The 15,318-nt window shown below is 35.0% G+C and overlaps 1 protein-coding gene across 1 annotated transcript in view; it reads right to left on the bottom strand.

The window, feature by feature from the left end:
- LRP1B (LDL receptor related protein 1B) overlaps positions 1–15,318 on the bottom strand; it is a 1,467,083-nt gene that overhangs the window by 923,849 nt on the left and 527,916 nt on the right. The window contains exon 6 of the mRNA XM_027078335.1: positions 13,920–14,177. Within this exon, the coding sequence (XP_026934136.1) occupies positions 13,920–14,177 (258 nt within the window). The remainder of the gene's footprint in view (positions 1–13,919; positions 14,178–15,318) is intronic.

Below are 15,318 nucleotides of genomic sequence, written 5' to 3'. Positions count from 1 at the left end.
TGTGTGTGTGTGTGTGTGTGTGTGTGTGTGTGTGTGTGTGTGTGTGTTAGTTTCTGCTTTATAACAAACTGAATCAGTTATACATATACATATGTTCCCATATCTCTTCCCTCTTGCGTCTCCCTCCCTCCCACCCTCCCTATCCCACCCCTCTAGGTGGTCACAAAGCACCGAGCTGATCTCCCTGTGCTATGCGGCTGCTTCCCACTAGCTATCTACCTTACGTTTGGTAGCATCACTGATATTTTTATAAATACCTAAGTTTACTAAACTGTAGCTCAATTTTAAGTCAAAACTACGGAGTGTTTCTCTCTGTAACATTTTCCAGGAAGGCCACCCAGGAAATGAGGTGTAGTGGGCTACCAACTTCCATTGTGTTATTGTTTCTTTTGCACAGTTTTAGTGAACAACAGGTTTTTCTCTAAATTTTGAGTCTGTATTCTTGTTTTCCAAAATATCAGTCCTTTTCTGAAAAATCTCTAATGACTTCCCCCATGTTTAGCATAAAATTCAAAGTCTTTAATGTGGCTTACAAGGCTTCTAAACCTCCCTTTTAACTCATATCTTCCTTGCTCACTTTACTCCAGCTAAACTGACATCCTTAATTTTTCTTGAACTGCAAAGAAAGCTTCCTCCTTAGGACCTCTGTACCTGATGTACAAGAAAAAAGAGTATCTGAATGTGCATGGCTTTGCCCTTTCCCTTATTCAGGTATTTGCTCAAATGTTAGTTCCCAGAAAGGTCTCCCTTGACCAGTGGATACTGAGAAGTCCATGCCCCCCCCCACAACCCCACATCCCCCAACAGGCACAATGACTCATTCCCACCAGTCAATATCATTGCCATCATTTAATTTTTTTTTTGGAGTTGTCATATCGATCAAAATTAATTATTTAGTAGTTCACCATCTCCCCACACTAGAATAAGCCCCATGTGATCAGGGATACTGTATGGCTCGTTCACTGCTATATTACTGAAGCCTAGAATTGTGTTTACCCCATGGTAAGTGTCCAATAAATATTTTCAAATCAATATGGCTCTTCTATTCCAAGTAACCTTTGCTCAAGAACCTCTTGCCTAAAATCTGTGCTTCCACCTCGACATCAGTCAGTGTAGGAGTCATCTTAAGTCACAGCTCCTTTGTTCTTTTTTTTTTTTTTTTTAAGTTTGCATTTTCTGATTATGGGAATTTGTAAGAGTAGCTGACCGTTGAAATTGGAACTCTTTTTTTATTTTTATTTATTTATGGCTGTGTTGGGTCTTCGTTTCTGTGCGAGGGCTTTCTCTAGTTGTGGCAAGCGGGGGGCGCTCTTCATCGCGGTGCGCGGGCCTCTCACTATCGCGGCCTCTCTTGTTGCGGAGCACAGGCTCCACATGCGCAGGCTCAGTAACTGTGGCTCACGGGCCTAGTTGCTCCGTGGCATGTGGGACCTTCCCAGACGAGGGCTCGAACCCGCGTCCCCTGCATTAGCAGGCAGATTCTCAACCACTGTGCCACCAGGGAAGCCCTGTTCTTTAATCAGCTGTGGTATTTTCCTTGATTTTACCTGTGAGCTCAAATTTGGCAAGTCACTATCCTTTACCCAGCAAAGATGTATACAAGAAGGAGAGGTATCATTTAATGTGGAGGAGTAATTTTAAGAAAGGGCAATTAGGCCGCTAATAATCTGAAGGTATGAAGACCCAGGGTGTGTAACAGTAGTACGAGGGATGAGAGTGAAATATAACAGTGTGGAAGAATAATGACGACTGGTGAGCCTGAGTGACTAAGAAGAGATAATAAAGCAAAGATCAGAAGAATGAACAGACAATGTTGTACTGAGGATAAAATAGCACCATAACCACTTTTGCATTAAAACTGCCACATCTTGACTTCTAGAGCCCTTCTTTTTTTTCTATTCATACCAAGAATCATTTTATGACCATCAGAGTCATGTAACTTTGTGGCTCTTATTCCTGTCCTTTAAATAAGAATTTACTGACACCTTGGCCCTGATTTGTCTCTGAGACTACTAGTTATCTAGACTACTTTTGTTGGCATATATTAGATTATTTTAGATTACCTTTCACCTTTTGATTCATGTCTCTAAAAAAACAGAATTTTAATTGATTCTTATTATTATATATTTATATTATTCAATTATTATATAACATATTATATAATATATACTATACTTTATTGTTTATTATTCATAGTTGTCATATCTCTTAACCTACCCAAGTTATAGACCCAGAATCCGAAGCACAACAAGTAGAAAATGATGTTTCCCCTAGGTATGAGTTCGAGTGTACAGTAAGTGAATAAGAGTGTGTATTGATGTAGTTTTAGTGGATTAATTCTGTTATTAAAGCGAGGTTCAGTTAAACCAATGTTATCACTTGCACTGGGCCTAGTAAAAGAAGTATCAATTGAGAAGCCCAAAGACCAAATATTTGTAGGATGCTTTCTCAGCCATGTTTGCTATTGGCAAACATTTCAGATATTAAACTTACTCTACTGTTAGGGTCAGTTGCATAATGGTAATGAAATGGTATGAGTTCTGTGGAGACATATACATAATAAAGATCAATTAATGCCTTTGCATTGCTTTTTCTTTTTTAAGAGTCAAATCCAATGATGAAAACCAGTCACCAAGTGATTAATTTGTTTGACATGAGTGGAAATTATTTCTAGGAGTCACACTGAGACATCCTGAAAGATATCAGGGCATCTCTGAATTGAGGAATGACACAGAAGAAATGAGGATTTAAGCTAGTCCAGCAATGACGAGTTTACAGTTCTCCACCTCAGACATTTTATTCTAAAGGTAACCTAAGACTTATACAAATGGAGGCAGAGTGTTATTTTTCTGGGGATTCATCCCATGACACTCCAGATAGGTACATTAGGAAAGAAATATACTTATATTTTTAGAATGAAAGAAGAATGTCTTCTCTTTTCATTTTAAATATAACAGCCTGTCAGTTCAGGCTATAACAAAATACCATAGACTGGGTGTCTTAAACAATAAACATCTGTTTCCCACAGCTTGGGAGGCTGAGAAGTCCAAGATCAATGTGCCAGCAGATTCTATGTCTGGTGAGGACTCTTCATGGTTCAGGTAGCCACCTTCTGGTATAACCTCACATGGAAGAGAGAGAGAGAACTCTGGCCATGTCTTATTCTTACAAGGGTGTTAATCACATCATAGGAGCTCTACACTACCATGACTTTAACCTAAATCTCTCTCAAAAGCCCTACCTCCAAATCCCATGATATTGGGGATTAGGGATTCAACATATGAATTTTAGGGTGAAAGATACAGTTCACAGCATTCAGAAGTATAGAATATTTAACTCACACTGAAATCCACATACACTAAACTAAATAACTGCAACAGTAAATTCTGAAATAACTCATATTTATAAGAATTTAAGAGGTGTATAGAAGAATTTAAGAGGTGTATATAAGGGATATACATTACATAATAGCTCAACCCCCATCTTATCTTAGGTACAATTTTGAATTGAAAAATATACATATTTTAAAAGTTTGGTTTTCACATATTAATATCACTTAATCTATGACCATGCCAAAATATCAATATTATTATTCTTAAAGTAATGTCTTGTTAAAGGCTCAACAAAAAGCTCTAATAAAGTATTTGTTGTATATATAAATATATATATATATATATGACTAGAGTCATCTTTCAATACTTTTAACATTACATAATGTGCTTAGAAATAAATCAGGTACAACATTCAATATGAAGTACAAAAAATAATTAAATTCCCATAATTCAAGAGAACAAATTTGAAAAACACAAATGATTCAGCTTGAATTTATCAAAATAATTACCTTGATACTCCATGTATATTGTGTGAATATCATCCCATGGACATAGGAAGAACGACATTAACTGAGAGTCTCAGAAACAAAAGCTCAGACTAAACATAGAATGGAATGTAACACTGAGATGATCATTTGCATACTTCATACATTAGGAACATGTCTCAATTATCTTCATTTTAGGAACAAACATTTTTTTGCACAAATTATCTAAATACCTGATGTAATTGCCAATGGTGTTTTGCATAAGTAATCACAATTATAATGTACCCCTTCAAGTTCAAAATTTTTGTAGCGGTAACTATGATAGTTCTAATTTACTCAAGTTATACCCTTCTTACAAATCAAATCCTCAAAGCTCTAAAATTTTATAATAACTTTGAATTCATTCACCTCTCATGACTCCAAAAAATTTAACAAAATATTTTTAAATAACACAAACAACCAAACTAAGTCTTAAGGCCAAGTGAGGTGTTTCATATGGATACTAAGTTATTCTGGCCAGTTCAGACAAGCTGAACTGTTCTATCAAGCCACAAGGTTTCTGTTGCTGTTGTTATTTTCAATAAACAAAACAGAATCTCCCAACAACATAAGCATTTTAAATAGAATCTTCTTTGGTTATAAGAATAATAATGTTATTCTTATGACCATCACACACAAAAAAGTAATATTTCTTTTGTTTTTCTTATGTACTCTCTAGTACATTTGTCGGACATGTTTTAAACCATAGATTTGTTAGAAAATTAGTCTCGTTGATTAGTAGTACATAGGCCTTTCCCTACCATTCAGTTTTGGATATACAGTATAACTACCTGCTTTTTCTTAGTGAAACTGGACTGAATAATTGTACTTAATAGATAGATAGATCTCTTCACTAATACCTTAAAACAGCAAGATTAAAATGATATAGGTTAATTCTTACATTAAAACAACGAAAGTTATCAAGAGACTTTATATAACTTTACCAAGTAAACATTGTCATTATGATGACAAAGACTGGACTCCCCTGGTGGTGCAGTAGTTAAGAATCCGCCTGCCAATGCAGGGGACATGGGTTCAATCCCTCATTTGGGAAGATCCCACCTGCCGCGGAGTAACTAAGCCCGTGTGCCACAACTACTGAGCCTGCGCTCCAGAGCCTGCAAGCCACAACTACTGAGCCTGCGTGCTGCAACTACTGAAGCCCACGCACCTAGAGCCTGTGCTCCATAACAAGAGAAGCCACCACAATGAGAAGCCCGTGCACCACAACAAAGAGTAGCCCCCACTCACTACAACCAGAGAAAGCCTGCGCGCAGCAACGAAGACCCAACTCAGCCAAAAAAAAAAAAAGATGACAAAGACTTACAGAATATTTTAATATACATATACATATTTAAAATATACATATATTTTAATCTAGATTTATACTTCATAATCATTTAAAAAATCCTTCACCATCTACATGACCATCTCATCATCTGACACTGTTGTTCTACCATTAAGAGTTTCTGTCACCATACATTTATCCAGCTCATGGAAAAATTATTATAATTAAATTGGAATTACTTGACACTGGCTGCAATTCTAAGTTAGTTCCAGAACACACTCTTTGTTACCATTATCAACTACAGTCATCTTTTAGCTAGGCTCTTTCCTGGCATGAATTTCACACATGACCAAATCTTTGCTGCATAACTAATTCCTCTAAGGTCCAATTCTGAAATGGTCTCTGGTTTTGTCACCACAGTCTCAGGGCTTGTGGTATATGGATCCTGTAACTCTCATAACCCTCTGGGTATAAACTAAAAGTAGTTGGGCTCTTGAGATAGCTAGAAAACTGTTATTACGGTAATTCTCTGTATCTCCTTGTAAACACCGACCTTACAGGTTTAGCCACAGAGACAGTAAAAAGTGGTAGGAGGATACAATATGAGTGATATTCCATAAGACCTCTAAAACAATATTTCTGAAAGTGGATAATATAAAACACTAGATATTTGGAGTGTTAATATGTATTAGACACATAAACATATTCATAACATGTCATTAGAAACAAGCACCCATAGAAATGCACTCACAGACATACCCAGAACAATACCAATAAAATGTTCAGTACTCAAGGAAATTAAAGAAATCCTGAGCTAAACAAAGTAAAATAGGTACCTTACAGAAGGACTCCACCGAATCTTTAATAGGCTAATATACATATAAATCTCCAATAAGGGTATACAGATGCAAAACTTCCTGAACTCATTTGACCACAAACTCATTCTTTCCAAGAATGTCCAGGAAAACTTGTGTCCCAAGGAACATATCTTAGAGAACAGTACTATACAATGATTAAAATATACCTATTGTGAGTAATTAGGTGAGAGGAAAAAAAAAGTAGACGAGAGGAAGACACATATGCACACAAAGACACAGGCATACTGCAAATTAACAAGAATATCAAACAGTAGGGAATGGAAGGGGAAAGTATGTTTAGATCTGGGAGGGATTCCAGCTATTGTGTGAACAAGTGATTTCATTTTAAAATTATTTAAGGTCCCACAGCTAGTTAATGACAGAGCTAGGACCATATCAACTCATCCCAAATACCACGGTGAGGAAAATATAAAGCCGAGTGTTACAGAAAATCTGTAAGTCACAGACGTTACAGCCTGAAAAAAAAAAAAAAAAGAAAACAAGAATCTTATTCAAAAACTGAAATCCTATACACGCCAGTTTGCTTAGTTACGTTGCTTAATTTGTCTCCTACTGCTCACGGCCTTTAGATTTGATAAATTCCTAATATATTGTAAATGTCTTGACAAGATTAAAACCTTCTGATGGCCAAGAAATATGAGAAAACAATGCTCATTTTACTTGGCATAAATCCCTTAAGAAAAAGCAAAACAAAATAAAAGGAAAATACACTATGACACTATTATATTTAAAGTGAAAAATTATCAAATACATATTAAGTCAGAAATTATTTTACTAGTCTACTTGCCAAAAAAGTGATAATTTCTCTTTTTTCCATATCTTTTCTCTTCTTCCCTTACTTCCTTCTCTCTTCTACCAAGATAAAGTTGACCAAGACAGAAACACCAGTTTGAGTGAGTATACATCATGGATTTCAAATGTATTTCATGAGTTATTCACGATGAAAAGAGCATCCTACTTTCCAAGTTTCAGGTTGGTAGATAAAGTAAACTGCTAAACATTATGTTCTACCTGGTATATGGCGTTGTAATGGGATCATGAAAAAATTTCCACTTTGATAATTAAAATCCATTAATAAAATAAACAGAAATGTGATAATTAAAATCCATTAATAAAACAAACAGAAATGTGGATCTAGACAAAGCACACTATGAGAATAATGATTTAAAAGTTCTACATGGCAAACAGCAAAATTTGGAGGGGAGTATATTTATATTTAGTGTGTGTGTGAAATATATTTTATCAAATTCATAGAAAAAATGAATATGAACAATTGAAGCTTAGCACATCTCTAATTTCTGCTTCGGTTAATTTCAAGTATGTCGCCAAATGACAATAATATAGTAATTGAGTTATTTCCAGCCTGGCAACTGAACTAACAATAAAGACCAATTTGTAGAGTAACAGAGTATGCAGACTTAAAATTTTTTTTTTCTTTTCTAGGCATTCGGGTTGGCATTTTATGGTTCTGTACTGATTGTCAATTAGAACAGGTTACTTATTCCAAAGTATAAATTTATGTAATGTTAATATAAAAAATTAACGAATAATTTAATACAATGCCTACAACATTGAGCATATGGTATCAGAAGAATTTTAAAAATTCTCTGGAAATATGTCCTCAGATCAACATCTTTGCTAATTTTAACTGTCTTTTTTTTTTTGAGTTCTCAGTGGACGGTCTGATCACTTTGTTAAAATTCCAGATCCCAGCAAGCATGTGTTGTAATAACTAGCTACACATGCATGCACACACACACACACAGCAGCCATGTCTCAGAAAAAGTGATTTTTATGTTTCCATATAAATATGCTAAATAAAAGATGAGGAACTTTTAAGAAGTATAAAGAGTTTAATAAAACATCCAGTTGCTTATCAAACAGCAGCTAAATAAAAATGTATCTCTGAGAATAAATACTTATGATATCCTTCTTATATGGATGATGTGTTTTGGATTCTTCTCAGCTGTTTCTTAGGGAATAATATAAGACTAGTTTCTATAGCCAAGATTTTTGTGCAAAATTTAGATGTCCACAAAATATGCTGATCAAAAAGTCTGGATTCTACACAGCTAAAACAACAACAACACGACTTTTTTTTTTTGGAGTGGGAAATATAGATCAGAACATATTCTTTTATTTTCTTTCATTTCCTTTTATGTCTCTCATTTTCATTTTATTTAATAAAACAAATCTCACTAATTTATAAGATTAGGATGGTCATCACCATTTCCTCTTCTCCTGAGCTCAGAGCTGCCCAATTTTTGAACTTTCTCTAATGAAATGCTAAAACCAAAATTGATTAATTGCTGAACATACTTCATCTCTCACAAAGAATTAAATGCATACATTTCTAGGGTGGAGGTAATTAACAGGGCTTCTCAGAGGTTGAGAGATACAAAGAACATCCTGACTTTGCTCTTTACTGCTTACCCCAAAAACATTTGGGGCCTTGTATACAGGACTGAGATGGGAAGCACATCTACTGTTTTACGCATCTAAGGACCTAAATATAAGATAGTAGAACCTCCTTCTTAAGAAAATGTCTAATCAGACTGAGGGGAGGAGAAAGGTTAAGATTACAAGATGTGTTGTTCTGTTTTGTTCCTGTGCTAAGAATTAATTGACCTCTATTTTAAGACCTTTGGCTCCAATAATGTTTAATTACAACTGCTTGGGGGGTGGGGAGACTCAAACAGATCTGGATCAAGTTTTTTCCATTGTCATCGAGGTTAGGTTCCAAAATGAATCTATAGGCAAATTTACTGACCCTGGGGAAGTCAGAGATTGAACCCAAATAAAAGCCAATAGCTGCTGAACAAACCTATATCTCAAGAACACCAAGATTCACATGAGGCTATTATCTAGACACAGAAAAGATCTTACTTAGCCATAATGCAGACTGGTTTTCCCCATGTCTCTAGTAGTGATTTGGCATGGTCTCTCCAGAAGTTGGTCTTACCCTTCTCCCGTCTAATTCTCCACCCTTATCCTTTACTTGTTACCTACGTTTATTCTAGAACAGACAGGCGTTTGGCTGAAATCTGATTCAAAGGTGAATAAAACACACATCCTAAACTTAAAGTAGTTACCCTTTATTTGGTAATCTGACAGGTAAACACACAAATAAAATATAATGCATTTGTACTATGATGTCCCAGGATCACATAGGAAGGGCTGCTAAGCTCAAAAGAAAAACTTTTGGAAAGGATATTATACCTTAAAACATGAGTAAGAGACACTTGATTATAGGAAATGACAACTATGGCCTATGGTGAAGAACCAGCATATACAAACGCACATGGAAATGAGAAAACAAAGTGCATTAAAGGAAGTGCTAGTATTTTTTTTTTTAGGTGGAACATGTGATTTGAGTGGGGAGAGGCAAGGTAGAGGCAGAGAAGCCGTAAAATGAAGTTTCATTTTTTCCTTAGATAAATGGGAAGCCCCTGAATATTTTGTATTTTAACTTTAAGCAATGGAGCATTATGATCACTCAAGCAGATTTGTCAAGATTGACGTGAACATATAAGTCCACAATGGAGTGGACAACTTCACTAGTAATCATATAAAGGCAAATTAAAACAATGTGAATGACTTTTCTCCAATCAGATGGAGAAAGATAATTGCAGAGGAAAGGTCATAAAAATACTTTATTTACAAGTCACATGCTTAAATATTGCATGCCAAGTTTCTATGATGATTATACCATTCTGTGATACTGTGTAATCTTAGGATGTTGCTGCAAAGTTCCATGATCATCTTGTAAAGTGCAAACTCACTGTGAGCTGACACTATTTGAATCTAGCATTTCTACTCTTATAAGTTGGTTATTTTGTCCCAAGACTATGCCTGCTATGCTTGTATTTACAGTAGGGACACAGCCTGGTCATTTTTGTCCAGTCATAACTTGATGGAGGATGCTTGTGAAGCACTGAAGGCTATGAAATTCCTAGGCTGGGTAGAAGCAAATAGGGAATACTGCACAATTAAGAAAGGCCATTACTCAGTATCTATTGAGATTAAGAGGTCAAGGTTTCCTTTAAATTAAAAAAGTATTACATTTATTTAAGCTCATTGTCTTATCTATAAACTATTTTATACAGTATACATATACAATTTTTGTGATAGGTATATGTGTATAATTATTAATGCACAAAATAAACATTCAGTAAATGTCATCTATTAATATTATATGATTATTAGAGAATTGCTAACTCAAGAGAAAGAAGTAGGGTTGAGAAAAGACATGGGTAAAGTGAATCCAAAAATTATCCAATCAAGGATCAAGGCAGAGGTTCAAATGGAAAATGAGTTAAGCTGATATCGAAACAGACCAAATAAAAGAAAGATAAAAGCCAGTGAATGGGGATAATTCAGAAGCAAAGTGTGTAAAGAATAAGCAATCCTTTATAGTTTTTGGCCTGGCACGCTATGCTAGACTGTAGCTGAGCCCATGAATGGATGAAGACAAGCTGGTTAAGTCTAAATTAGAATCCTAATAGTGATACTCAAATTTTGCAGAATACTGAATATACATAAAAACCGAATGAAAGTATCTACTATATACCTGGAAGAGAACAATTGGTCCTGAATCATCTTCCTTAATAAGGGATACACCCAGAAAATAATCTTATCTGTCTCAATCATCTTTGTGCACTTTGTCCTGAGGAAAATAGCTGAGCATCACTACTGTTAGGAATCCCATCATTTTTGCTGATTTTAGGTATCTGTGTTCCTACCACAGTATTCCCTAAGGAAAACTTGGGAGAAATAATTAGTTGTCGTAAATGTACTTTACGTGAATCCCTGGAGAACAAATTTTACTTACAAAACATTTAATTCCAAAATTTTCTTCAAAATCTAGTATCTTGTAACTTTCAGGCAAAAATACTAGCTAATAAATGTCAAGTATCTTTATAAAGAAGAATGAATTCAATTCAAAATATAATCTCTAGCATTTTCCCCAGTGTTCCTTTTGTCAATATAGTTTACTGAGCACATTATTATCAGTCTTCCTCATTCTCTCACAATATTGCTTAGACATGATTCTCAGTATTAAAGGTAGGCCTCCCTAGGTGGCCATATCAGAATCATGTGTTGGGCCTTTTCAAATGACATGGCCTTGGTACAACTCATCTTGTCCACCCCCTTCCAAGATCCTTATACCTCTCTCCCATGTAGACACTGTCTTTGTGAGCCACTGTTACTACTGTTAGTGTACCTGATTGTTTTGGCTGTCTGAAATGAAAAACAAGTTGAGACCCCTGGGGCAGTGCGGTGTAGCGAAGGCTAGGAAGTCTGGCCCAAATTCAGAGTCTCGATTTTTCCCTTCAGCATAAGGGGACTAATAATGCCTCCCTATTGCATGTAGTCTTTTAGCACATTTAATAAGTTGTAGATGTGATTATTTGTGCTAGACTTGGGAAATTCTTTGAAGGGACCTGTATTTGCCTTTGTTAATGTAGAAGAAAGAACATAGGATTTAGATGTCCTATCTCTGCCTTCTTTTTAGCCATTCAATATTGCCTAACACATCTTAGTTCTGTAGTTAAAATTGTGTCTATTATAAAATGGGAAGAGTATCTCTCCTGCATACTCCACAGAGATGTGGTGGGTATCCAGTGAGATGAGATATGCCGTAAAAATTTTAATATTGCAATAAGATGTTTACTAAAATATTATGTAAAATTTAAATTCAAGTCGGTTTGACCTGTAATGATTCTCCTCATAGTAATACTTTGAAAAATAAAAGTTTTATTTTTTTCCAAAAAAGAATGTTTTCTTCAGGTAAATTCAGAGAAAAGTATCTAAAGGTAATGAGGGAGGAAAACCTAAAGAGATAATCTCTGGAATAGTGGCTAGTGACAGGTATTCAGGCATACTCCCATCAGTTCATTATTTTTGCTTATGTGGTACAACAGAGATTTTAAGTAATTACATATGCAAAGACTATTCAAAATTCATTATCAACTCACAAATTGTCATGGTGAATGCAGAGTCCATTGGAAGCTGTCCTGTGACATGTTGATAAAATACATGGCTTACAAGCAACGATAGAGGAGCCCAGCCCAGCTCACACCTCTGTCCCACTCCCATCACTGTATTACTTCCACACATTTAATCACTTCTTTCTAAAGTGACTGGAATTGCATGGCTTAAATCCGACTTCATTAACAACTATTTATTCTAATTAAGATGTTTCCATTGCATTAATTTTGTATAGTTCAAAATGAATGTCTGTTCATCATTTTAGTGAACTACCTAACAAAATCAATCTCTATTTTTCTAGATTTGCCAAGAATTGTTTATAAATCACATGAAATCTAAGTTCTGAATTATTTTCTACAAATATTCTAATGTAGAGTTGCTTAACCAACCTGAGATGTACTATTAAAGTTGTTTAAAAATACATATTAAAGAAAGGATTACTACTATTATTAGGCCATATTAAATGTATAAAAAAAGTAACCTTGGAAAATAATTTTACCTGGTGACCTAGTGAATATTCTAGCAATCTGACTGCCAGTATTCCATTTGCTAGGGAGAAATACATTTGGATTAGTTAAGGTAATCACTAACATGGCAGAAACCAGAGTCTTTTGTTCAAATGATTTTCAACTGCTGGCTGAGCCAATGTCTGAAATACTCAAATCACACAGAAACATTCCTTGTGCTACTACCAATAGTTATTTACTGTTTATTATGAATTATCATTTCTCCATGGAATCCTTGAAATAGACAGTGTCCACTGTTTTCACTAGGCATTTTTGGTCCACTGTCACAATAAATGACCTTATCAATTATTTTAATTATGTTAAGAAAATCTTCAAAATGTTGGATTCTATTTGTTAAACATTTACTTCTGTTCACTTCATATTCCATTTTTCTTACAATCTTTGCCACTGTTTTTATTCAATCTAATCATAATTTTCAAACATTACATAGTACTATTTTCTTACATTTAATAAGGATCAATAACCAGTCCCTGAAACTGTACATCACAAACATCAATAAAATATGATTACTGAATTCAAATCACCAAACATTCAACATCTGAAAACTAAATTTATTCTATCACAGCACTCTTTTTTTCTTCTTAACTTGATTGTACATTTCCTTCATTTCTCTACCAAGTTTTATATTGGTAGCATTTGTAAGAATAAGTTTTTTCTATAAATCATAAAATAAATGAATACATCTTGAAATTCTCATGCATACTGTTTCCCCAGGCAAGCACAAATAAATTTTTATACTCTCATGTGGGAGGGGTAGAGAGCAGAATAGTGAGGGGAGGAATGTATGTGCATGTGACAATGTGATATACAGAAAGAGAAAGACAGTTAATAGTTTGTGAATTTCCGACATGAGAAATCAAGTGAATCACAAATTACAAATTACTCTTTAGGAAGAAGATATATAAAAACTCTGATTTACTAGGAAAAAAGTCAACAAACACGGGTAGTTGTTACCAATTAGCATAAAACTAATAGTTTTCAAGGTATTTTAACGAACACTACAGTTGAAGAGCTTATAATTATCAAATCTGTTTCTTGTTTTTGGTTGTGGTTGTTGTTTTTTAATCCTACCTTCACTATCACATTGTGAACTATCATTCAGTGAAAAATCACAGTTCTCATCCAGGTGATACTGCAATAAGCATTAAAGAAAGAATTAAAATTAACCCTTCAATGTACTGCTTACATAAACAGTGCAATTCTTGTGTATATGTGTGTATATGCAAAACACGTAGGGAATATACTTATTTAAGTGCATTCATACTTGCATATATAGCTTTCCAAAAGCCATTAGCTATGCTAGAAAATCTAAGGATCCTGTCTACTGGTCTGCAAATGAAATCCTTAAAGGGTGGCATATAATATAAATTGAAACTCACTGTGAAAGTATTGAAGAATACTGATTGTCCATTCATCTGTTAATCTTCCTGTTTTTGTTATCTGGATACATTTGAGCTGATTTGAAGATTCTCTCGATTCAATCCAACAAATAATATCTTCATTGTAAATAAAATCCAGAGTATGAATTTCGTTTCCATTGACTGAGCTCAGGGTTGCCATTTTACTTCCATTAAGATAGAAAACCTCAATTGTTTCAGAATTTGCAATTAACAGCAAAGGAGGCCTATCTGTAGGTTCTGGAATAAAACAGAAAGAGGAAAGTGAGTTCAGTAAATGAGTCACTTTTTAAAAAATAATTTGGCATTACTTATTAAAAGTTATCCTATATTTTTAATGCATCTTTACAATTTTAAAAATTCCTTGCCAAAAGTATTTTTTAGTAACCTGGATATGCTTCAGTAACTATATCAGTTCATTTTTTTTAAGGACAACATAGTCCACTGAGCATTTCTATTCTTGATTTCCTTAGTCATAATGTGTTGTCTAAATATGAGGACAATGCTATTTGCTTTCACTGTTGGTAAATAAAAGAAATGCTGTGAGTTGTTTTTCTAGCAATGATGATGGATCTGGATTGACCTCTCCATACAGTGTTATAGACTTCCCTTGTGAGCAAGGGCACACTTTTTTGAAGTGGATGTATGAGGTCAGAAATAGATTCTCTGGAGTGGAACATGCAAAGCTCACAGCCTCACACAAAGAGCACCTGTGACCTCAGGCTCATTGGCTCCCTGACTGACCCCTGGAGCCAAACAATCACACATTTCCTTAGTGACTAGATCATGGTCACTGAACCGGTTCCTTTCACATTTCTTCTCTACAGTCAGGAAAGTAAGATTCTCGAGGTAAAAAACTTGTTTACTACCACTTGTTGGAACAATGCATCTTTACTTGTGCTAGGATTGGTGAGTTTTTGGTAAATACATACTAATTGACCGGAATCACAACACCTTTAACATATAAAGTTAACAGTAAAAGCCCATGTAAAATTAGTGTTGAAAGAGTTTAGCTCTATAATCATATTCAGAGTAGCTTTCGTGCTAATTAGGGAATAGGGAAAATTTGGAAACCTCCAACTTCTCCTTTTTGCTGCCTTACATCCATCGTGTCAACAAATCTCTTTGATTCTGATGTCAAACACATCAGTGACTCCTACTACCATCCTGCCCCAAGCTGTCATCACGTCTCAACCAGATCATTACAACTGCCTTCCAACTGGTTTCTCTGTCTCCATCTATGCCCTCCTCTTCCTGAGTCTATGGCAACACAATAGCCAGTCATATCCTTAAAATGTTAAGGCAGATCAAGCAAGTCTTCTGCCCAGTTCCTCAAAGGGTTCCCATTTCAATCAGAGGGAATTCAAAGCCTTTAAAATGG

Source organism: Aethalodelphis obliquidens, unplaced genomic scaffold (assembly GCF_003676395.1).
Source record: "Aethalodelphis obliquidens isolate GAN/ISIS:26980383/991018 unplaced genomic scaffold, ASM367639v1 scaffold2, whole genome shotgun sequence".
NCBI classification, from domain to species: domain Eukaryota; kingdom Metazoa; phylum Chordata; class Mammalia; order Artiodactyla; family Delphinidae; genus Aethalodelphis; species Aethalodelphis obliquidens.
This window is presented reverse-complemented; position numbering and strand designations above follow the sequence as displayed.